Raw genomic sequence first — 24,881 nt, 5'->3', positions numbered from 1 at the left:
ACAATGGGTACATCTGCAAAAGTCTTCATCAGCTTTTAATATTTATATGATAGAGGTTATGAATATCCTGTAGAATGTTGCATTTTTTTCCCGAAATTGGTCTGTTCATAAAGATCAGGGATATGTATAATTTTCATAATGTAACCATGATCTTGCATTTTCTTGTACATTTCCGAGGAGTAGTGTTGCCACTGTGTGTCATTTGCACCCAAAAGATACATTTTGCATAAACAAACCGTCAATTTGGCCAGGGTGCACATTTTAGATTAAAAAGCGGAGCCTCGATCTAATATTGACGAAAGTTTTGTAACTTTAATTAAGCCAGCAAGTCAGCTTTTCATCACTTAAAGATGGCGCCGCATTGAGCGGCCGAAAACTTTTCCTTGTCGCCATATTTGCAAACTTATACAAAGTTGGATGAAACCCCCAAATTCAACTCGTTTTAAAAGCGTCAGATGCCAACTTTACACTCATTGAGTTATTGTTCTAAAGCTACATTTCGTCAATCTATTTTGAATTATATTGTCAAATGAGACAAACCGGTAGATCATCAAACGATATGACACTTTTCCAAAAGTGCTTCTATGGTGAAAGTCAGGACCCCAACATGATGTCGGATCTTCTACAGCAAGGAAGGAGAATGATCACCGCTTCCCAGGTGTACGTCCTCGAGCCAGCGGTTCCAGAGAGGGGATCCGACAGCCTCTTCCCAAAGATCTGGCTCTACCACGGGTTCCCACCGAATAGGTGTTTGTGACCTTTGTGCTCACGACAGCCTTACCTGGACGCAAATATAGAGAGAGCCCCACCACTTGTAAAACGTAGATGAAAGACCCTGTCTTGTATTGTCTTTAAAGCCAAAACAAAGCCCCCCACCACCACCACCACAGCAATTAAAAGAGCATAAACACAATGGTGTCATTTCAAATTGGATGAGTTCCTGAGCTTTGAAGGCAAAGAAGAAAAACACTTTTCGGCTCAGTGACCATGAATAAACATCGCCAAGACTGCAACTACTTGACAAAGACAATTTATGTGCTTAATAGCAAGCGATGGTTAATCATGCCTAATTGTGACATCACAATAGTATTGGTTCAACATCCCATCATTGGAATTTGGGGTTGTTAGTGACAAGTCTCATTCAGCAACTCGGTGCTTTGTGGGGACGTTCGCTTTGGAGTTTGCGCTTACCATTTTAGACTCTACAGAGTGCAGCCATTCAGTCGTTTTGGTGACAAAAGTCATACTTGCCAATGGCTATGTTATTTATATCGCCTATGACGACAAAAAATGGTTTTTCAAGCCCACAGTTGAAAAATACTTGCGACAGACCCTGGTCAATACCCCATAAGAGGGCAAGGAAAAAAAGTATAATATCGTGTCTAAGAGATGTTTCTTTCTATTTTGGGTATTCTGTTAAAGAAAAGCACACATAAAAAAGGCAACTATTCACATTGTGATGGCTTTCGCTGAGGTGCGCCCGAGAATTACTGTAAATCAATTTCATGGTTGACCACCATCATGGACAGCCCCTCCCACCCCCTCCTGCCCACCCTGACAGCACTGGGTAGCTCCTTCAGCCTGTGACAAGAAGGAGAGGTGCTGCCGCTCGTTCCTACCTACTGCTGTCAGGCTTAATCTTAATAATCACATGTAGGGGGGTTGTGCAGTGTAAATAGCACAACCACCTTATGTCGACTCAATACAGTTACATACATATATCAAATGAGCTTTTTTTATACTGTATTTTCATACTTGCACTGTGTACAGTTCTTTTCATGAAACGTTTTTGCGCAGTTATACATTTAAATCTTCTGACATTTCTATTATGCATAGAATAGTTAGTTTTTATCTTTTCACCCCCCAACCCTTTCAATTTTGATGCTGTAGATTGCATATTTCACCATTGTGGGACGATTAAAGGACAACCGACATCACTTTTTTGTTTCCTAACTGACATCAGAAAAAACGTTTTATAGCATGTAAAATAACCAAAACACGCAGTATGATATTTTTAGTCAAATGCAAAACACCAATAAAAATGACTTGAAGTGTCCAAAATCTGCAAAAAAATGAACCCGGAAGTGGCCAGTTTCAGAAGGTCCCGCCCCCTTGTTCGTGGCATCACCCCAAGACGTCTTGCCTTGCTGGAGAATCAAAACAATGGCTTCAGATTCGGAGAATATGCTTTCTTGTTACTCATCCAGTTATGAATATGATTCAAATAGTTCTGAAGAGGAAAGCATACATGTTTGCAATCGATTAAATAATTTATTCCGTGCCATTTTGAGGTATCTGGGGGCGGGAAATGTAGCACCAAAAAAGGCAGAAGATGGTGTGTAAGGGATTAATCAGCCCGTTTCCACAGGCTGATTAATTCCTTACACGGAGCTTTGTCGCCCTCTTCTGCCTCTTTTTGGGTAAGTACAGCAAAATGCATTGACGTGATGGAAGGACTGCCACAATGTGTCCTTTTCTCGGTCAGGGGCGTTCCTTCAGTGACGTAACGTGAAGACTCGTCACCAACTCAAAAACAAGACTTCCGGAATATTCAGCGTGAGTCTTAAAACATAAAATATAGCTATATGCGGTGGAATCTTTGTAAAATATGCTCAGTAGACGTCATTTGAAGCCATTTTACAAATTATGGACACAACTTGTCCGGAGACGTCGGTTGTCCTTTACAGGCTTTCTGATTATGATTATTATCTGTTTACACTGTAAAACGCAGATGACCCAATTTAATCCAATCCAAATTTATTTCCAGAGCAATATGTGAATGAGCACAACCGTAATAAACCAACTGCGGCCCAAGAAATCACACGGACAGGAAGTGTTAGGACCCTCATCAATTTACATTCAGCTGATGATGTCCGGTGTTCATTTTAGTTAAGTAAAGTGGAACAATAAGATCTCTTCGCCATGAATCCTTTCCTGAACTGACAACTGTGATTAGTAAACATTTCTGTGGCTTCTCGTGTGGCTTTAAAAACATAATGAGAAATGGCAATCGCAAGTTAAGCATTTCAATCATTACATGCTAATAGCTAATAGCTAGCAAGGTACGTTCTGTTGCTAAGCGAGGTGGCCAAATTGGGAAAACTTGGCACTTTTAAATGCTCTTGTGCTCTGCTATGTGGGTGTGGGTGTATGAATGCTTCACCTTGTGCTGGCGTGGCCCTGCGTGAGTTTTGTTTGCAGCCCTCACTGCCCGTGAGGTGAGCCTTCCAAGCCTGCAACAGGTACAAAAGTAGCTTAGTGAGTCCAGTGCTTTCCTTGGCGGGTGGGGGCATCAATCGGGGATGGCCACAAGCAACTGTAGGTTCAGTCAAAATGGCCTTCGACAACACTGTGGCCATTCATGGCATCCGTTCAGGGCTCTGGCAGCCAGAGTGTGACTTTCTCCTCCTTTTTTCCCCTCCCATCCCTTCAGCAATTTTGAAGGGCATGTTTGCTAAGAAACTGCAAGTCATGTGTTCTGTTTGAGTAAACTCACAGCAAAGTACATTACTAACCAGGAAAGACAAGAAAAAAAAAGCAAAAACCTGATTATTCTTGTTAACACATTCACTATCAGACGATGTGCAAAACTGTGTCCACTCCAGTGCCAGGGTTTTTGTCATTTTCACGGAAGTTGCAGGACTCACAGAATATTGAGTTTTAGGACTACATAAACATTCAATGCAGCACAAGAAACCTTAGATAAGTGGTCGGGAACCTATGGCTCGCGAGCCATGTATGGCTCTTTTGATGATTGCATCTGGCTTACAGAGTAAACGAAATTCATATTCTCACTTTTTCGCTGTTCATTTCCTGTTTGGGAGGCAGTTGGCGGAAAACGCAATTTTGATTGGATGATACTGACATTGGTGGCCGTTGATGTCAAAACAGGTCAAAGGCCCCTTTTAAATAAGCCTGACGAGTAAAACAATGATGAGTATCGTACACTTCAGGTTGAATGGATCGAAGGATTCGCCTTTGTAAAGAGAAAAGGTTCTCCCGTGATTCTAATTGGCAATGAAACAATACAACAAATGAAACAGTTCAATATCAATGGCACTTTGACAAGCCTCAAGCTAAAGTTAGCATCAATATACTTCTGTGAGACAGCAGAAAGCAAGCGTGCAAGCAAATGAGCAGTGTGCAGGCTAGCTAGCTAGCAGTAACTTCGCATATGGACCCGGCAAGTTGACTTTCATTCCAATCGTTTGGGTGGATTTTTTTTACCAATCATGCGGAACGCAAAACTATTCATATTAATGGTGAGTATTATCACAAAGTTATTTTAAATAATACATTCTGACAAATCATCCCATTTTCAACGGAGCTTGAGCGCCAACTTGTGCATTTTCTGGGCACTACATTAGAGTCCAGACGGCTCGAATTGATACGGAAGGACTTCTTTAATCGATTGCAAACATTTATGCTTTCCTCTTCAGAACTATTTGAATCATATTCATAACTGGATGAATAACAAGAAAGCATCTTCTCCAAATCTGAACTCTCTGAAGCCATTGTTTTGATTTTGGAGCAAGGCAGTGTGTGACCAATAGTGACGTCACGAACAAGGGGGTGGGACTTTCTGAATTTGCCCAGTTCCGAGCTCATTTTGTGGCAGTTTTGGGACACTTTAAGTCACTTTTATTGGTGTTTTGCATTTGACTAAAAATATCATACTGTGTGTTTTGGGTATTTTAGATGCTATAAAACGTTTTTCTGTTGTCAGTTAGGAAACAAAAAAGTGGTGTCGGTTGTCCTTTAAACCCTCAGATGCGGAAGAACGAAGGACAGAATGGAACAAAACAAGCCTCCTCTTGTGAAGTCTTTATCAACCGTGTAACCTGATAACGCGATAAGCTGCCCACTGTAGTACCCGCTGTTCCCGAAACAGTTAAACGTGTCGGCAAATGATATATACTTCCTGTTTGATCATTTATTTACTTTGACAGTGGTGGTATGACGGTAGAGCGGAATTGCCAACGGCGTGAATTCCAAGCCCACGTTTATGAAATATTATCAGATTTTGGTTGGAAGCTAATCTTCATTTTGTTGACAGTGGCCACAATTCAGGTTTGTGGATGATCTCACTAAACACTTTCCATCACTTTTAAAATCGAAACAGACTAACTTTCAAAGAACCCAACCATACACATGGTGTAGATGGCACACACATACAGAATCTTACCTCTTCCCCTGGTGAAAAGTTGGTGTGACACAAAGGGCAATGGCTGCAGCGTTTACTTGAGATGGGGGCTGAAACAGAAACGTGATACCTATAAGCTACTTTACAGAGAACCGAAATCCCTAAAACACTGGAGAGGAAATGAAAACGCGATAGGAAAGACAGGTTTCAAATATAAGCTTTGTTTCAACGTTCAATGCAATTCAACGGAAATCCAATCCTGTCAAGAACTAAGGGCTTTTTTGTGATGCAACAACACCAAACATTCCACAAACGCATGACTCATACTTGTCAATGATTAACACTTATATAGCATTTGTGTTTTGGATTAAGAGTCGTCCAATGTCCATTTTTACTGTAAATGTAAGAACATTACAAGTTTAGCCAATAAATCGAAATAAGGAAGAGGATCAAGTCTGTTTTCTGGTTATGTCGCAAAGGAACTATCACTGCTCTGAGTAATAGCCAATAGCAAGCTCCAAATCATCCACGACCTTATCAAGGAAACAGTCTTGAAAACACAAGGAAGACTGAAACACAATATTTTTCACTTCTAGCTTGGATGCTATGATCACAATCGCGCCATCACTTTTTTTGTTAGTTTTTTTGTTTGTTATTTTAGTGTTTTCTTTTGTCACTTTTGTTGTGGTTTGTGGAAAATATGTTTTTTTCCCCAGCATTTTTGGCCACGACATTCATCAATTTGTGCAGCACAAATATGCCAGCACTGTTTTTGATTCGGGAGGAATGTCAGGGCTATTTGATTGTCATCGCTGGTTAGCTCGGGGGCCATTGTGCTTTTTTTGCGCCTGTCATGGGCAGTATTTTTACAGCACCGCTTTGTTCCGCGGAAAAAGGTCGGTGCTGTTGGACAGTCTGCGGATGGATGGATGCGTGGCTTGAGGAGCCCACGATGAGAAAGGAGCGTCAGCACAGAGCTCCGATGCGTATGTGGAACTGCCGCGGCTTGGAATTGAAGCAAAGTTACAGGAGATGTGACACAGTCCCTTTTGGTCAATGGATGCTACAGCTTTGTTTTTGCTTTCAAAATTTAACTTGTGGCAGACTTGCACGTTTCACCAGGACATCCCTGATCCACCGGCGAAAAGGATGCTTTGATCCTGTCCTCTTTCATCTAGAATGGCTTCATACAACAAAGAGGATGCAGAAAGTGCTGAAGATTGAGTGACTTTCTGTGTCTTTGTGTTGGCGTATTATTATTATTTTTAATTTTTTTTTGTTCTTTTGATTTAAAGATGGCGCCGCGAGAGTGGCTGCCTCTCCAGCAATTCCTGTATTTTGTTTTTCTACTTCTTTCTTTCCATAACTTGGCTGCTGTTTATTAATAATGGAAATTTTCTCCACTGCGAGACTAATGAAGGCTAATGCAATCCAATAAATAAGAGATAATATTGTCAACATTTTATTGTAACCAAACTCCTAATTTCAGTAACTTAAACAGTCATTCAATAAACCGTTATGAACTTTATTTTGTTTTTTTTTATATGACTGTCTGTGTCTTTTGTGTTGTATCACATTATTTGTTCTTTAGTTTTTTGCTGTTGTTTTGTCTTCAAGATGGCGCCGCGAGAGTAGCCGCCTTTAGAGCAGGTCCTGAATTTTGCTTTTTTACTTCTTCCTTTCCTTTCCTTTCCTCTTACTTTCATCACTCTTCTGCTGTGGAATGTAAATGTCTCCACTGCGAGACTAATAAAGGCTAATACAATCCACTCAACCAGTCATCCAAAAACTTCCAATGGAAGGCTCACATTTGCAAGTGGGACCCTGGATGTGTCTGGTCAGTTCTTCAGTGACCACAGCCTCCGAACAGCGTAGACACTGGCTGAATCTGGACCGACTTTCACATTCGTTTAATAGGTGCTCTGTGAAGCTAGAGATCTCCACTACCTGTGAACACAGCAACCCCCCATTAAAAGAGTGATCACCTTTTTTTTTATCATGTAGCAGTTTACCTGTCGGCATTCATCACAGCGCCGCAGCATGGGGCAGTGCTTCCAGTAGTGAAGGTCTAATCCATCTTCGGTGAAAGAATCATCAGTTTTGCCGCAGAATATACACAAGCTGGGAAAAAAAGATCAGAATATGACAGCCACACATCATGAATATCTCAAGATTAGCCCAACAGGCAATTGACGAAATATAAGCCACTTACTTATCTAGATATGCGATAGATTGCTGGACCTCTACTGTGGGCGGTGTCTTGTTCCGTGCCAATTTCAGAACTGCTGTAAATAAAAGAGATGACATCTGTCACTTATTACGAAACAGCACAATTCTATGCTCTTTGCACCTTCATGATAAGTGACTATTCAAATCGGGTGAAATAAAGTACAGTACTCTGTATATTTTGCGCTCGATGCATATTAGTTGCCGCTGTGGGTTTCAAGTAATGCATTAATTAATGGGTCGGTATGTATTATAATAATACATTTCATTTATAAGCATCTTTCAAAACTCAGGATAGGTTTTTCTGTGGGTGAGCAGCGGCAGCCATCTGCGCCAGCGTTCACTCAACCCGGAAGTAACTCAAATAGATAGAAAGCTAGCCAGCTTTGGATTTTTATGGATGTACGACAATTTGTTCACCCCTTTTTTTTAAGTGCTTGATGAATACACCTGAGTTGGGTAAATTGCAAACTTCATTGGACTAGTGTCAGGAAGGGCATCCGACGTAAAATCTTGTCTAAAACAAACGTGAATCAAACCTCTGAAAATGGAGGACTCTGATTCGCTGTGGGCAACCCCTTGAGCGGAAAAGCCGAAAGGAAAAGAAGATTGGACGAGAAAATTCAATCTTCTTTTTTTTGTTTTTTTGTGGATGCCGAGATGTGAAGGTAAATAAGCAATGTTTCTGGAGAGATTAAAAAATAAAAAGAATCTAAACAAAAGAGACACACATGCATGGCCAAATGATAGTAACTTATAACCTGAACAACTCATTTTATAGTCTTCCTGTTGTTTTACTGTTATCATGATGTTTAATGGTCTATAAAGTGCTGCAGCTACGGTAAGAGTGCTCAAGAAACAACAGGAAGTTGTCAAAGCAAAACATGGGATCGTAGATAAACAGTTGGAAGGCATAGAACACAACTGGATTTGTCACCACATACCAGTCTTTTGAGATCCCCTTTCAACTTTGGGAACATCTTTCTTGACAATTTGTCCTTTGGTACTTTTACTGTTGCTCTCCTTCGAAGAAAGACATCACACAGGTGAATGGATGGCCAGACTTTCAAAAGAAGATGAGATAAATATTCAAATTGATTGAATTGGTTTATTTGAATACAGTGGACAGGCTATACAGTACTTGTAAAAGAGACATTTGGTGTCCAAACTATGCCGCGGGGGCCATTTGTGGCCCACCATCAAAATTTCAGCGGCCCGCCATATCAGGAAAATAAAAATAAAAATGACATCTGATCGAGGTCACAAGGGCAGTTAAAAAGGTCAAGTTGGGCAGAGTCAGAAGCAACCGTGAACTGGAGCTTTTTTAGTTTTTATTCAAATAAAAAAAGAAAAACACAATTTATCTTCAAACCACACTGTCGTGAATAAAGACATTTGCATTTTAGAAGCAAATATAGTTTCTTCCACTTTGTGCTCCATGGCTTATTTATGAATGTGTAACTTTCGAGACCGTATTTTCCTGTGTATAAGGCACATCCAAAAGCCTTGGTTTTCTTCAAAAGATGACCCTGCGCCTAAAACGCAGATGCGCCTTATATGAGCCACAACTGGACAACAGATCTCACAACTACTCTCAGCAGCCACCAACTCCATTTCCCCCTGTAGAAGAATAATGGAGCGCTTTATAATGTGGTGTGCCTTATACTTTGAATTTTTTTTATATATTTATATATTATATTTGGAAAACCTTTTTCATTCATAGAAGGTGTGCCTTGTCGTCCGGTGCGCCTTATAGCACGGTAATTGAAAATAAAATATCCTCTGCAGTTTGCTCTTTTGGTTCTAAATGTGGAGATGAAATTTGACTGCTGTTAAGTGCAGAGTGGGATCTATGCTCTGAGACAGAAGGTTGTTGGGCTACACAAACATTTAAATTAAACAATATAATGGCTTTTACGTGTCTCAAAAGGATGCTGAATTTTAAAGTGGCCCTTTTATGCTTTCATTTTTTTGTACGTATGCCTCAAAGCGAAATGTTTTGGAGACTGGGCCTTTACGTCAAGAGACGTTCTAAATATTAATAAGATGTCTTTACGTGGTATGATGTAATCACAGTCTGATGACAACACCACCTACTGTCAAGTCCTTTAAGGCGGCCAGCTGCCCTTGTAGAGAGTGAATCTCCTCCTTCTCCTTCTGCCCATCCTGTGGACCACCGCCCATAATGGGCCGGATGAATTAATGACAACATCAATACGTCATTCATCGTCTGTGTTTACTTTAAGTCAACTTGCATTAAAAATAGGCTAACCAGACCGTGCCCTACCATCTTGAAGCCTGGTTAATTGTCGGAGCAGCAAGGTTGACGTCTATGTTGACGAGTGACGTGGATGATTGGATGGACTTTTCTGATGATATTGGTGGTGGTGTTGCAAGTTACACTTACTCGGTGACTCACAAGGATGACAGTAAAATCTCCTAGCATGCTGTGATCCAACAAAAGCCAATATTTATATAAGCTACGTAGTACGTCAGAAGTATTGGATTTCGGATACGTCAGTGTAAGCTCTCATTCATACAGGAGTGGTCCATCGATGAAAAGGTTTCCTCAGCCGTCATCTGTACTTCTTTGAAGGTTTCAAGGTGTCGCCTTTCATCCAAGAGGCGTTGTCAGCTAACTAAAATTTTGCTGGTAGCATACATTGGTGAGACTCAACAAATTCTCTATCAACATTGCAGGGATAAAACAAGTGGGCCTCAAACTGCAATACATATGCACCTAAAAGCTAGCAACCACTCATTTGACAACAATGAGGTTAAAATCTTAATGAAAAAAATAGTTTGAAAGGGGAGTAAAATAAGCTATTTTTATAAAACAGCAAAACCCTTCACAAAATCGCCATGGTGGTGTGAAGTTTAATTTGGATCGTACTTACAACAGACTTCTTAGTTCACTGCCACATAGGCTTAGTTATGCTGATGAGGTGATACCAGAGCAAATGGGGCATAATCAGTCAGGACAACAGAAGTAACCAGTCAGGATAATAGAATGGGTCAGTATAGCTTCAGGGAAAATTCCTCTGCTCCCCCCCACCTTAGTGCAGGTACCTATCACAGCAGAGGTCTGGCACTGCCACCTTTGGACAGTAGGGATATATATATATATATAGGGCCAAAGCTACCAGCAAAATTTTAGTTCGCTGACAAAGCCTCTTGGATGAGAAGCGAAACGTCCGATCCCTTCAAAGAAGTACAGATGACGGCTGAAGAAATATTTTCATTGATGTACCATCAATAGTTAAACGCATGCTGATTATTAGATCAGGCCCTAAAACTACATTTAATGCAGGTTGACATGAAAGACATTTAAACACAAGGACAAATAATTTGAACGTCTTGCCTTATTTTCCACCATCTTTCCGTCAATCTTGGCAAAGCCATCAAATAAGGTTTTGTGAAGGAAGGTCTTCCGAGCGGCATTCTGGGGTGGAAAGAAGCTGAGAACAGCCGAACTGTGCTGCTCGTACATGGACAAGATGATGCGCACTGCCGACTCTCGAACAGCAGCTGCGCCATGCTCCAACGCTGCCATACAGAACTGTGAAAAATAAAATAAAACACTGAAATGTGTGTTTTCATGTACTGTATTTTAACTTATTCACTGCCAGACGTGCAAAAATGTGTCCACTCCAGTGCCATGGTTTTTGTCATTTTCACTTAAATTCCAGGACCCGCAGAATATTGAGTTTTAGGACTATGTAAGCATTCAATGCAGCATAAGAAGCCTTAGACTTTCTTATTTCATTAAAAAAGAAAATAATTAATTCTTAAATTATATGGGTCTGGAGTAATATCATGTGCAAGTGGGGGTGGCTGTACAAAAGGCAAATGCCGCCCTTTCGTGGGAGAGAAAAATATTGCCAGAGGTCTGATCAGGGCTTAATCGACACCCCATTCCAAGAAAAACCAAAACCTGAACAAATTCAGGAATGGTGCTCCAGTCATATTTTCAATTCCCAAATAAATTCAGGAATGGCAGTGAATGAGTTAATGTTTTGCGTGAGCTGAGACGGCCTGGCTCAAAATCACTGTTTTAGTATCTTCTACACTTAACTTTTTAAAATGGAAAAAAAAATCATAACTTGTCCTGCCTCTACTGACAATGTATCTCAATTTATTTTACAACCAGAAGAATTAGAATAAATTATAGCAAAGTCCCACCTCATTTCAAACATTTTTACCTCGTCATGTTCACATTGGAAAGTCCCGATTTCATTTAATACATATGTATTTTGTTGCTGATTTTTGTATGTAATAATAACCAGATTTTCCTTATCACCTAACGAACCGTGGGAAGCTAACTACCACCACGACCTTGCTTATGAACTAAATATACGGTGCGGGATTCCTCTCCTTTACATCACTAGCGCTACTAATCGACTCCGCACATTTTTGTATCTTCCTGCCGTAACTCACAGAAACACTGCATCGTCCTGAGCACAGGGTCTGTTAAACGAACGCAAATAAAAATGTCTCACAATTTTTTCTTCATACTCTATACACATATTTGTAACTGACATGTTTACACCACTGCAACAAACACAGAATTGCCCCCCCTCCCCTCAATCCGGCCTTCATGCAACCAAGCCCAATTCAGATACTTTGTTACTTAGGCCTCAAAGCTCAGTCTTTACAAAATTTCATTCAACAGATCACCCAGGTAACAGTAGTGGGAAAAGGAAAAAAAACAGCCATCCCTGCCTGAATACACTTTGGCTATCAAATTCAAGCACTGGCTGCACGAGGATGTGGTATGCGGGATGTGGACAGATATCTATTTTTCACCTGAAAGTGCTGTGCTAAAGTGAATTGTCTTTCTTGTTTTAACTGCCCTTTTCACTGTAGTGATTTTGCCGCCAATTAGTAGGATTTATTGAATTTAATGGAAGCAAGCTCTGGCAACTTAATTGTTTTACAATTTGTGGTTTAATTGACTGTTTTTGATCAGTTTTTTTGCCAAAACAATGTCTACTGATAGTTAACTTGCAAATTTAACATGCCAGGGCGGGGCTTATTACATGTCTGCAAGTTGCTCGCTGAATGGTTTAACGTGACATGGCAAAAGATACCCAACAATGACGCCAACCAACCTCCTCCAAGTCACGTCACAGATCAATCACGACTGGAAGTGTTTTCCCGAGTAAATTTGGGAAGCGTTCCACATAAAGGCAACAAGCAAGCTTGTGCAAACATGCAAACAAAGGCCGCCTGTGTGTAAAAAGTTGGTAGCAAACCTAAAAACGGATGAAATATTCAGGAGGAGGGGTGAAAGGGGTGAGAGGTCAAAAAGTGAAAAGAAAGGGCAAGCTTCGACTTGTCCGTCGTGGCCAAAAAGTAGACAAGTAAAACATGGATAAGAAGCTAATCCTGAAAACTAAAGCGATGAAAATGTCTGGTGTTTGGCGGCTATCTGTTTGTATGAGATCGGAGACATCATCACAATCTTCTTCCCTTCTGAGTTAGTCGTTTCAACTTAGACCAAAAACATTGGAAAATCAGCAGGAAAGATGCCAACATGGAAAAATATAAAGTCAGGTTCATTTGGGGTCTGCAGCCTGCGTTTACTCATTTAGTTGTGTAAATGCATTTACTGTTTTAATGTATTTAAAAATGGACAGTCCCGCGAGAAGAATTGAATGTAATGAAAAGTCAATGTTCTTGTAAAAAAGGTGGAACCATTTGATTTTGTTGAGATAACTAGCAAAGAAAAAAAAGTCACTTTGCAATGCTATATCATAATCAGATAAAATAAGCATACGAATGGGGATACAATTTTGAATTTACATGTACAATGATACCTCAGCTTACAAACGCTTTAGCTCACGAACCTTTCGTCTCACGAACATATAGTATATAGTCTTGGCTAACGAATTAGTTTTCAGCGGACGAACCAAACCACACAGCACCGTGGTGGTTGGCGGACTAGTTTTCGGTGGATGAACACCAAACCACACAGTCGAAAAGAGCCACTGAGATTGGCGGACTAGTTTTCCCACACTCCCTTTCTTTGAGTGCAGACGTGGTTTGTTATCGAGTGGAGTACTTTTGCTATAATGGGACCGAAAAAGACCTCACCACAGGCTAGTGTTAAGCCGAAGAGGACTCAAAAGAAAATTACGGTCGAGCAGAAGAAGGAGATCATCGAAAAACACGAACGAGGTGTGCGTTTGTGTGATTTAGCGTCCCAGTACCAGTATACTCAGTCGACCAACGCTATGTGTGACTGAGGGTGTTTCTGTGTTGTCTAAGCAACGGTCTCAGGCAATAGAAGAGAATGAAAAACGTCTGTTGATTTGGATTAATGAAAAACAGCAAGCATGGGACAGTGTGAGTGAGGGTATTATCGCTGTGAAAGCACGGCAACTTCACTCGGATATCATCAAGAGGCAATTAAGTCAACGACCATCACAAAGGTAAATAAAACGACTTTATTATACAGTACAGTTCATTTCTTTAATTACAATACAATAGCACGTTTTTATTTATTTACTTTATTATATTTTGTGGAGTTTTAAGGCTTTTTTTTAATAGAAAATTATGTTTTATGGGGACCTGGGAACGGTTTATTCTAATTTTTAATGGTTTCTTATGGGAAATAAATGTTCGTCAGACGCACTTTTCGCCTTACACACACTCTCTGGGAATCAATTAAGTTCATAAGCTGAGGTATCACTGTACTGTACTTAAAAAGCCAGATAAATGAGTGTCCATGTACTGTAACAAAAAATAAATAATTAAAATAAAGTAAAGTTAAAAAAAAACAATCTATCCGTACAAATCAATTGAAATCCATTACCATCATGACATTCTCCGCAGTGAATCCAGAGTTCTCTGTGCCCAGTTTCGCCAGGAGACTTTCCAGCAGTTCGGCCCTACTTTGAGCAAGACGTATAGGGAAGTTGGATTTGAAAGGTTTCACCAACTCAACAGGGACAAAGTGCAAGACTCGAACATCCTTCAGGACAGCGATTTCCTAAACAACAAATAAGAAGACAATGCACGGTAAGCCACTGCCAAGTCATGTTCTACGTGCAGATGTGAACGTGAATAGTTGTTTGTTTATGTGTGCCCTGTGATTGGCTGGGAACCAGTTCAGGGTGTTTCTCGCCTACTGCCCGAAGACATATAGTATAAATTCCAGCACGCCCTGTCACCCTTGTGAGGATAAGCGGATTTGAAAAAAAATGCATAGGGATATATATAGGGCCGAAACTACCAGTAAGACATTAGTTTGCTGACGAAGCTTCTTGGATAAGAAGCGAAAACGTCCGACACCTTCAAAGAAGTACAGACGAAGGCTGAAGAAACCTTTTCATTGATAAATAAGTACATAAACAAATACAAACATACATAAATACATGAATAAATAAATTAGTAAATGAATAAACAAACAAATAAATAGATATATAAATAACTAAATAAATTTGTTTCGTGGGTGTTTAGGCCCCCGATGTGGGTTTTTACAACTGTGTCATAGTGATACAGTATAATACCTGAATACAGGCTGTGGCAGTGACACGGAGGTAGTTGGTCAAGTCTCCAGTCCTGGCCAGTAGGGTGGGCCAAATGTTCTCCAAACAATGAGTCACTTCAGCTCTGCCCAGACTTGGGATTGGCCGGCTTAACATGAAGAACAGCAACTTCAAGGATGCTTGGAAAACCTGAATTGAGACAGAAGACATTCACCTCATTTTGACTGAATGACTTGCAGTCCTTTTGCAGCAGCTTTTATTTGTTTGCCCGAATGGCGACATTCCCCCAAAAGAACACTAATTCTCACAAAATAAGCAGGATATTTACATTGTTAGTAATTTTGTTGTGTGTGTGACAATACATTGCTAATTGTATTTTATTATTATTATTTTTTTTATTATTATCCTCCCTTCACCTCTATGTGCCCTCTGCCCGTCTCACCATGATGGGATGCAGAGCTTTCAGCCGCTCTGCTCCCAAACTCTGGAATTCACTTCCACCCAACATCCGTAATATTGACTCTCTCCCTATTTTCAATTCCCCCCCCCCAAAACCCATCTGTTTAAAATTGCTTTCAATGTCTAGTAGTTCAATCTGCTATTTTATTATTTATCATTTTACTTATGGTTTTATTGTTATGTGCTTTGTTTTATTGTTTTTATTGTAAAGTGTCCATGGGTGTTTTGAAAGGCGCTTGAAATTAAATGTATTAATAATATTATAATAATAATATTATTATAATATTATTATAATATTATTATTATTATTATATAGTATAGTGTATTGTATTAGTATTATTATGATATGCAAATGAGAGTCGGTTCTTAACTGCCTTAGCTGGATACCTAAAAAAAAATACCTGCATCAATCGAAGAAGAGTTCCAGGTATCTTAAAAAAACTGACTGCAGTGAGATGATCTCATGAAAAATAGTAAGCTGACTTTACTATGGCCTTGATTTACATATGTGGAGGTTAAAGTCATAAATAAATTATTGAATTGAATTAGCGCTGTGCTACACCAGAGAGAGATGTTACAACATTATCTTTGCGATAACATTTTTCAGGGAGGACGCAAGCTCCGGGAGAGGAGGTTGATAACAGGGAAAATGCTGTTTCGTGTGCGTGACAGGTTATGGTGCAGGATTCCAGATAACATATATGGACAATAACACAACGACAAAGAAGAAAAAGGATTACAGAGGAAACTTTCTCCGAGAGGGCCCCCTTGACTAAGAAGACTGCAGCTCTTATCATGTTTCTCAACTCCTCTTTAGACGTTGTGGATGGTACCTCCAAGAGTTTTTTTTGCACAGTCAGGAGTGCATCCTCTCTATACGACCAGGATTTAGAATATGCCTTTGCGACCTGGTAAAGAGTCGCCAAGGAAAGAAAATGATTAGGTGCCCAACATAGGCATAGATTAATTTTCTAGTCAATCATTTCGTGCAGATTTTCACTTTTTTCGGTCTCTTACCAGACTTTCGCCATAGACCTCAATTGCAAGGCCGGCCTCTCTCTGAGCTTTTTCCGACAGGGGCTCTGGTTCTGTTCTCAGTGGACTACTTTGGGTGTCAATTAGGACAGAGAGCTCCATCGCAGGGCTGTTTGTGGCCTCTCCCGATTGGTCTCTTCTCCGCAGGGCTGGCAGGTGCCTCTCGTCACAAGCCACACTGTCAAACTAATGAGAGATATCTGTTGAAATATACACTGTACAAGTGAATATTGTGCTCTTGTGTGTATTTCCTATACTTGCTGCAATTTAACAAAAACGAAAACAGGGGAAAACAAAAAAATGGTTTCAAATTGTTTCTATTCGGCAGGTGCTTAGACAAAAACTGTGTGGGAGGAGTTTGACCATAGAAAAAGAGTCTGATTTTTGGTAATTGAATAAACACAACATTTTGGAATCAATATGTTTTGTTTAATAATTGTAATTTCTAGATCAACATCCGGTCAATTCTGTTGCACTCTGCCTCAAACCTGGATGAAAGATTGGTCTTGAAGAGTCAGTCACCTGTTGCAGACTTTTAATTAAATAGAGAAACTTGAACCTGCAGATGGGCTGATCTCGGGAGGTAGGGAGTAAAATGTAAAAAGAATCCCACAATCTTCCTGCATGCCTTCAAAGGGCCGATACACACACACGAGGATTTTTATTCAAAGCTTAAAGCAGGGGTGTTAAACTCATTTTCTCCGCAGGCCACATTGGTTGTAGTGATGGTTTCCTCTCGGGGGCCGTCATGAATTTGGGGAAGCTATTCGAATGGTTAAGCCCGTCCACATATCACAGATAGACCGCACAACAAATTAATGGATAACTAGTTTTCAAATCTGAAGTGAAGAATAATGACTGTTATTGTGGTTTACATGGGACAATAAATTTGTGGTTGGGACATAAGCAAGCATCAAGGCACTTGACATGCTTGATTTGCTCTCGCTAGCCGAATAAAATGATGTGGCGGACCAGATTTGGCCTTGACTTTGACACTTGTAAAGTATCCGTGACAGTTTTAATTGTACTGTGCATGGTGTCATCCGTTACCCGAATGTTTCTGATATCATCATTGGCCTTAATCCTCTTCCGTACATTTTGACCCCATCAAATCCATGGTATAATTTTAACCTATTCACTGTCATTGCCAAATTCAAAACTTTCTTACGGTACATTGAATGTTTACGTAGTCCTAAAACGCAATATTCTGTGGGTCTTGGAACTTCAGCGAAAATGACAAAAACCCTGGCACTGGAGTGAACACATATTTGCACATCGTCTGGCAGTGAATGAGTTAAGAGTGTTTTTTCCAGCAAAGGTAAAGTGGCACTTACATGCATTTTTTGGAGCTCAGATGAGGCGCAAGGTGAGTCGGGCCATTTCGGTAAAAGTGTGTCGGAGTCTAACCGAGAGCTCTGTGCAGATTTCGAAAGAGCTTTCTCTTCCCTTTTCGGGTCAAAAGGCTCTGTGGGGACCAAGGGGTGGGCTGATGGAACCTCCTGGGATGGAGACGATTCTGATGCACTTGTGATCTAGACATCAAGCAAAAGAGCAGAAGTGACTTTCGAAAATACGTTCCCCCGCCCAAAAAAACAAAACGACTGGAGTCCTGTTGCCTGTGTTTGGTGACTTACCATTGCCATATCGAAAAGGTTGTGGACCTCCAGCTGCTGGTAGACACTCTTGCGGTACGCATCCATTTCATCCTTTTTTGTCTTGGCAAGTTCATATTCCTCCTTTTCCATCACACAGCGCTTCTCCACATCAAGCCTTGCCAAATGCTCCCCGGCCTGAATGAGTAGAAGATTCATCAGAACGTCAAAACAGCAAACATGGCTCCACAACAACTGATCTTTTTTGTCTTGACAAACCAAACGTGGTCGAGTCCTATTGTGGCCCAAAGAAGCTTGCTTGATTGATCAATAAATATATTTTTTAACCAATATATCGCAAGAAGCAATTAAAAACATTTTGAAATATAGTAGTCTTGGGAATTTGGTACAACAGAACAACAGAGTACCGCTCAAGTACATACATACAGTACGCTGGTGTTCAGATTACAATGGCAACAGCTTTGACAGCTGTAAAGCTGGCAAGGCAAGGAAGGCTGCTATCTGGTTACACAAAGGTGTGTGGATGAGATGGAAGGAAGAAGAAAACGACGCAATCCTGACAGTCTCTGCAGCTGTTGTGCTCTTTAAGAATTCATGGTGTGCATGGCAACACTGTATACGAAAGGACCAGTAAGAGGAATCTGAGCAATGTTGACCAAGTACTTTTCAATAAATGTCTTTTTTTTTTTTTCTTTTTTAGGGGTACTAACAAGTATGGAAAATAATGTACCACTAATTGCAATTTTTTTCTTGATAAATTTTGATTGCGATGTTGTATGCAATTATTTTTGGATGGTCCTTTTCATTTTTTTAACAAGTAAGTAATTTAAATTTATTACAATAACAATGTATAAAAATTTCACATCTATTATAGAAAATATCATCTTAAAATATAGGCAAATGAAGAATTAATCAAGATGAATTTAGATCTCTCCACGAATTACAGGTTTAAAATTTACAAAATTGTACATATAAAAAAATACTTAATACATATTTATATACACAGATTACATATTTAATACATATTTATACATATTATATATTTACATGTATATATTAAAAATACACATTATACACATATTTAAATACATACAGTATTTTTAAAATGCATATTTACATATTTAAAAAAAATGCAAATTTTCCTGGCACACAATACATTGCAAGAGCATTGACGCTTACCTTTTGAAGATCAGCAATGGCCTGCTTTAGATACTTGGCCTGCTCAAATCTCTCCTGAAGAACCATATCCTCCTTTTTTTGATCCAGCTGGCGGATGATAGACGCCACTTCAGGGTCCTGGTACATGTCGAAGGCCAGGTCATCCAATGGAGATGTGGAGTCATATTGTCTAGGTTCAAAAAAGAGAACAAATCAGGCTCGATTTTTAATGCCCAGTGTGCAAGTCTTGTGAAAAGTGCCGTCGAATTGGCAGGGTGGAATTTTCATTCCTTTACTATTTTTGCAGACGGGTGCAGTGAGAACCGGTCATTTGTGCCATTGTGGCTTTGAATACAGCAGATTACATTCACAATGTTATCTCTCTCTCTCTTTCCAAGTGCTTGAAATGCAAGTGACTGTGAATGCCTTATTGGACGACTTGTCTCTTCCTTGTGAAGTTTTATTGTCATGGGATAAAGACAGCAAGCAGGGTTCAATGGCCGAATCTCACCCCGCAAGGGTCGCATCCAAGGCGGCTTCCAGCTGGGTTCCATTGAGATAGTGTTCAATCAGCTGCTCTCTGCTTGGCTGGGGGTAAACAGATGGACAAATCACGCACGCACACATACACACACACAGGATATTGCCGTTATATGTTGCTTCCACCATTGCTAACTTAAAACTGACCCAGGGCCTTTTGTTTGATGAAAATTGTATCAGAATACAAAAAAGGCAAATTTGTCACTTGATTGGTTAATAAATAAGTAAATAAATATAGAAATATATACATAAATACAGTAAATGAATAAATATATAGATAAATAAATGAATGAATAAATGAACGAACGTACGACCACGCACACACACACACATACACACATACATACATTCATTCATACGTAATAAATCAACCAGCGCAGTCTCCTGCTCATATAGTTTAATTTGAATCAGGCAACACAGCTGATTGAGAAGGCTGTGAGAAAATTAGATTGGCACAGCACCATAATATTCTATTATTTTTTTTTTTAAATGAAGATTATTTTGATAATGTTTAGAAGAAAAGATATGATCTTGTCGGCCCGCAGCACCCAAAGGCTCCTGATAAGATTATGAGTAAATAATACAATGGTAAGAACTGACAGAAGTGTTATACATTGATAAAGCCACAAATCAAGAAGACATTCCTGAAATATATTGGTAGAGGACCTTTGTCAGATTACCAAGAAAAACAATGCACTGCTTGTTCGATGGAATCTATGTGGGTGTGTGGAGATTGGGGTGGGGGGATGTTTAACGGTGTTCTTTCAACCCCAGGTGTTATCAGTCTGTTTACATGGATTAACTAATATTCTCTAACTGTGGGTCCGAACAAACTTCTTTTTGTATCTCATTACTACATTCTTGTCACATTGATCATTCAAACATACTCTATATACTCTATGACTTCTTTAACAATGAGAGCAAATGAATGAAACAAAACAAAAAGAAACCTCAAGATAACGTTATACGGTTCTGAAATCTTAAATCATAAATTTGAGGCTTTATCACTCCATTTGAAATGAAATTTAAGACAATTTTCATAATGTCCTGTGTTGTCTAAAATTACCAGAGGGCATAATGGATGTACTTTTGCCCTTTACTCTTTCTTGCATCATAATAAGGTGTGCTTTGATAACATAAAAAGCTGTTCACAGTGGTAACCGCTGTTCCTGGAGCCTATCCCAGCTGCTTTCGGAAAGTAGGTGAGGTACACCCTGAGCTGGTTGCTAGCCAACCGAAGGGCACACTTAGTCAAATAAGCATTCACTCGCTATCACACCTATTAACGATTTACTGTTCCATTAAACGACCATGAATGTTGTTGGGATAGTAGTACCTGAAGAAAACCCACGGAGGTTAAGGGAAAATGTGCAAATTCCACACAGGACGGCTGGAACAGGAATCAAACCCTGCCCCTCTGCACTGTGAATCAAGGGTACGACCCAGTCACCGCCGTGCCAGCCCCGTTCTGAATCATTCAGACTAAATCCCAATCACTTTTTTACTTTGTTGGCGCTGCTGTTGTTATTATGTCATGTTACCATCAAAGACATTCTCGTAAATAAATAAACGGCAAATAAATAAATAACCAAATGAATGAATGAATGAATGAATGAATTAATATTTTTAATTCAATCCATCCATTTGTGAACATACTTCGAAAGCTTGATACTACCACAGAAGGCCTTGTTTTTGATTCAATACATTTGAATACTTTCTATGATTCCCCATGATCCTTCTGTAATATGGTTTTATTTATTAAAACCATGTTCTTTAAAAATGTAAACAAAAATATTTAAATGATCAAAGAAGGTTCTGCCAGGAAATCTGCCTGCAAATCAGTTACAGCACAACAGCGCCACCCACTGCCGAACAAATATATATACAATAACTTGATACTTACAACGGTGTGAAAAGCATTCTCATCCAGGGGATCCCCCAGCACGTTAACGGCCACCAAAGCCACCTGAAATACGAAATAAATGTCAATTTATTTTTCTTGGGAATTAATCAACATACTGTACCACATTTTGGAACACAGGGATGAAACCGGAATACACGGAGAAAAGTTGTGCAGACTCCAAAAAAAACTCCTCGCTGGAAGCCCACAATATCCAAAGAAAATATAACTTAACCTTGAATAATCATCATCTTCAGAACTAGTCATAGAAATGCCAAAATCTCAAGAGGTTGCAGAATTTTTACTTAGCAAATTGAGGAAGACTGACTGTGACATATTTCTCATTTCGGCTCATTTACCTGATTGTAGCGGTTGTGACGGTTAGCATGATTCTTGTGGAATGTGATCCTCAGATATGTTCCAACGGAATCTAAATGGACTGACTTCAGCTCCCGAGCTCTAAAACCGGTCTTTTCGTTGTCCGACAGAGACACGTAGCTGCAGAGAATCCGAGTTGTATCAAAATTGTATTGTTGATTTTGTGATGTGAAACATGGTTCTTTACAATTTGGGATTTCTGTCCATGTTTCTGGTGAATATCGTGTCATCACATAACCAAATCAATCATATTTTAGCCACCTGTACTTTACATTCATGCCTTGTTTTGATATTGTACATAGGTAAAATATACTGTATATACACGGATGTATATACAGTGTCTGAAACTCATGACAAAAAGTTACTGGACACCAGGGCAGACAACTCTGACAAAATTGCCTGCCCCATTTTTCACAATTTAAAACACAATAAGACGACTACTCGCAAAAAACAAAACTAAACATTGTTGCAAAGTATTAAGGATTGACAATCAGAATATATAACAGAACAACACCTTAAAATTAAGTAATTGATGTATCTACACCTACCACAAATGCTCCCTTCCTTAATTTATCGTAAATATCCCTGGCTGATGATTTTGCTCCAGTTGTCGTTTGTCCAGACACTGTTCGGCATGTTGCACAATGTATTGTTTGCGTTGTGTAGTCTGTAACAAGCCACGTGAACTCCTCTTTCCACAATGCTTTTAATGTACGTTTACATTTTGTAGCGTCAGAAATTTGTTTAGCTTTTTTTGAAACTTTCTTCTGGGGCTGAGGTTTTGGCTTGATTCCTAACCACTTATTCATTTCTCTCTTTTTTCTATGCGTCTACTTTTGGAAAATGATATGCAAATGCACACAGAAGCAGGAAGTTATTCGATGCAGGCTTCTGATTGGCTGCCGAGTATGCAAATTTCCAAACGAATCGAAATTCCAAAATTTCCAAAACGAACAAAGATTTCAAAATCGGAATAAAGCAAACGTTTGATTTGAAAAATTGTTTTTTTTTTTCTGAAAAAGTTGTCGGCTACCCGGTAAATTGTACGCCCGACGTAAAAGTTGAACGCCCCGGGCGTCCGAGCAAACATTATTTCAGGACACTGGTGTATATCCATGAGTTATAAGTGAGTCTAAAATCATCCTCATAGTCTCACCCGAGCTTGTGGAGCTGGCCAATGTGCGTTGATGTGCTTGTATCAGGAGGACTGTCTCCTATGTGGAACTCCACCTTAGCTGGGATCAGGTAATGGTGGGCTAGCAGCTGCAGCTTCTTCACCCGACTTCTTTCCATCAGCTGCAGGGTGATGTGCTGAGGGTAGCTACATGACCTGTGGATCAATTGCATCATGTTTATTCTGTGAGTCAAATCAAATCAGACTGTCTTATCATTCTTTAGCTCGTGTTCAATCACCTGCTAGATCTCCAACCACTGACAGTGGGTGCATGGACAATGAGCTCCTGAGCACTGAAGTTGTCCTCATGACTTGTCGAATTGAGTACAATAAATTTTATCTTTCTGGACATCCCTCCACTACATCCTGCAAATGCAAACAAGACAGGTAACACACGTGTTGTATTATTTGGAGCCAAAAGTTTTAGTGTGAATATTGACGTGAATAATTTCCAGTTTAAGTCCATAAAATCGATACACATATCTTTCAGTAGAAATTTGTAAAGTGATTTGTTTTTGGGCGGTGGGTGTTCTGCTGGGGTATACCTATTATTTTAAATAGTGCCTGGAATGGCTTAGCTAATTAATTTGAAATAATTGCCACCATTATCATTGTTGTCTGTTTCTTTCTAGATTTTGATAAATTAACGACAACGTTTTTTGGAAGATTTCGTATTACACAAAAATAAAAAAGTCACAACTAAACTCCCCACCCCAAAATGACTATATTATGACGCTGGCTGACCATTAATCGATTCATTTTCACTGCTTTCAGTCATTGCGTTCTTAAGCTTTGTCACTGAAATGTTACACTCTTATCACAAGAATCATCCGTAATTTACCCTTCTAGTTATACAGAGTATTAGTTTTAAGCAAACCTTAGAAACATGTCGCACATACGCACAGTGTGCGAGACTCGATAAACGCACTTGAGTGCTCGCTGATGAAGTTCCGATCTGAAATTACCATGATGTCGGCTGTTTTGTAACCGAATACTATACGAGAAGATGTTGGTACAAAAAGTGGTCATGAAACATACTGATTTTTACAATTTCACCACGCGGATTACGTGTGGGTGCGCGCGGGTGTAGAGCGGGGTTTACCAACTGTCAACTACTACTCCACAGATCAACATGGCTTAGCTGTGTTGTGACGTTGTTGAGCCAACTCAAAACAAATTACACCAATTTATGTATGTCAGTGTTACTGTTTGGGGTCTTAATCAGTTATAAGACAAAATAGGCATCATTTGTGGCGTTCAAATCAGGCTTACCGCTAACATCACTGTAATGTTGACAAATTGGACGAGCGTCTCATCTCATCACCATAAGCGACAAACCTATGCGGATATACGCAATGGTACCAGTAGTAGCGCAGTGCATTTTGGTTGATGTAGTTTCACGCTTCCCGCGTTTGTGATTTGACGTATGAAGCGGATACTTAAACTAAACATTCAGAATAATGGCAATGTAGAAACTACATACAGTACAGCACTGTATTGCTTTTACCCACGATTATTGTATCTTATTAAATGTAATTCTTCTTGTTCTTTTCCTTTTTGCTTTTCCATTCAGGGGTTGCCACAGCGAATCGGTGTTCTCCATCTAACCCCGTTCTGTGCATACTCTTCTCTCACACCAGCTAAATTTATGTCCTCTTTCACAACATCCGTAAACCTCCTCTTAGGCACTCCGTTTACCTGGAAGTCCAATCGCATTAAATATAATTATCTGTATACTGTCGTTTACATTCTTTAAATATCC

At 39.7% G+C, this 24,881-nt stretch overlaps 1 protein-coding gene across 2 annotated transcripts; it reads right to left on the bottom strand.

Annotated features, from left to right (window-relative positions):
- Nucleotides 1–17: 17 nt before the first annotated feature.
- On the bottom strand, nucleotides 18–24,471 carry cep104 (centrosomal protein 104). Of its 2 annotated transcripts, none has more exons than XM_089011804.1 (22): nucleotides 24,392–24,471; nucleotides 23,359–23,485; nucleotides 23,102–23,275; nucleotides 21,927–22,065; nucleotides 21,571–21,633; nucleotides 19,639–19,715; nucleotides 19,149–19,317; nucleotides 17,991–18,146; nucleotides 17,691–17,888; nucleotides 16,339–16,542; nucleotides 16,062–16,229; nucleotides 14,884–15,051; nucleotides 14,187–14,363; nucleotides 10,731–10,928; nucleotides 9,467–9,535; nucleotides 8,314–8,392; nucleotides 7,356–7,428; nucleotides 7,156–7,264; nucleotides 6,952–7,090; nucleotides 5,186–5,253; nucleotides 3,164–3,233; nucleotides 18–781 (listed from the first exon to the last, which is right to left on the bottom strand). In XM_089011804.1, the coding sequence occupies exons 2-22, from the start codon at nucleotides 23,469–23,471 to the stop codon at nucleotides 645–647; spliced, it is 2,748 nt and encodes a 915-aa protein (XP_088867930.1). In that variant the 5' UTR covers nucleotides 23,472–23,485; nucleotides 24,392–24,471; the 3' UTR covers nucleotides 18–644. The 2 variants fall into 2 exon arrangements, with proteins under 2 accessions (XP_088867930.1, XP_088867939.1); XM_089011813.1 differs by having other exon boundaries at nucleotides 7,356–7,425.
- Nucleotides 24,472–24,881: the final 410 nt, after the last annotated feature.

Source organism: Hippocampus bargibanti, linkage group LG01, assembly GCF_051943395.1.
Source record: "Hippocampus bargibanti isolate YZ-2025 linkage group LG01, ASM5194339v1, whole genome shotgun sequence".
In the NCBI taxonomy this organism is placed as follows: domain Eukaryota; kingdom Metazoa; phylum Chordata; class Actinopteri; order Syngnathiformes; family Syngnathidae; genus Hippocampus; species Hippocampus bargibanti.
Note: the sequence above shows the minus strand (reverse complement) of the source record. Positions and strands in the feature narration are given on the sequence as shown.

Excerpts from the sequence above, each read along its gene's own strand:
- cep104 (XM_089011804.1), bottom strand. The coding sequence starts at position 23,471 with ATGTCCAGAAAGATAAAATTTATTGTACTCAATTCGACAAGTCATGAG. Across the intron at positions 7,265-7,355 it reads TCTATCGCATATCTAGATAA|CTTGTGTATATTCTGCGGCA; the intron begins GTAAGTGGCTTA and ends TTTTTTTCCCAG. Across the intron at positions 5,254-6,951 it reads CCAGGGTCCCACTTGCAAAT|CCCCCATCTCAAGTAAACGC; the intron begins GTGAGCCTTCCA and ends TTTCTGTTTCAG.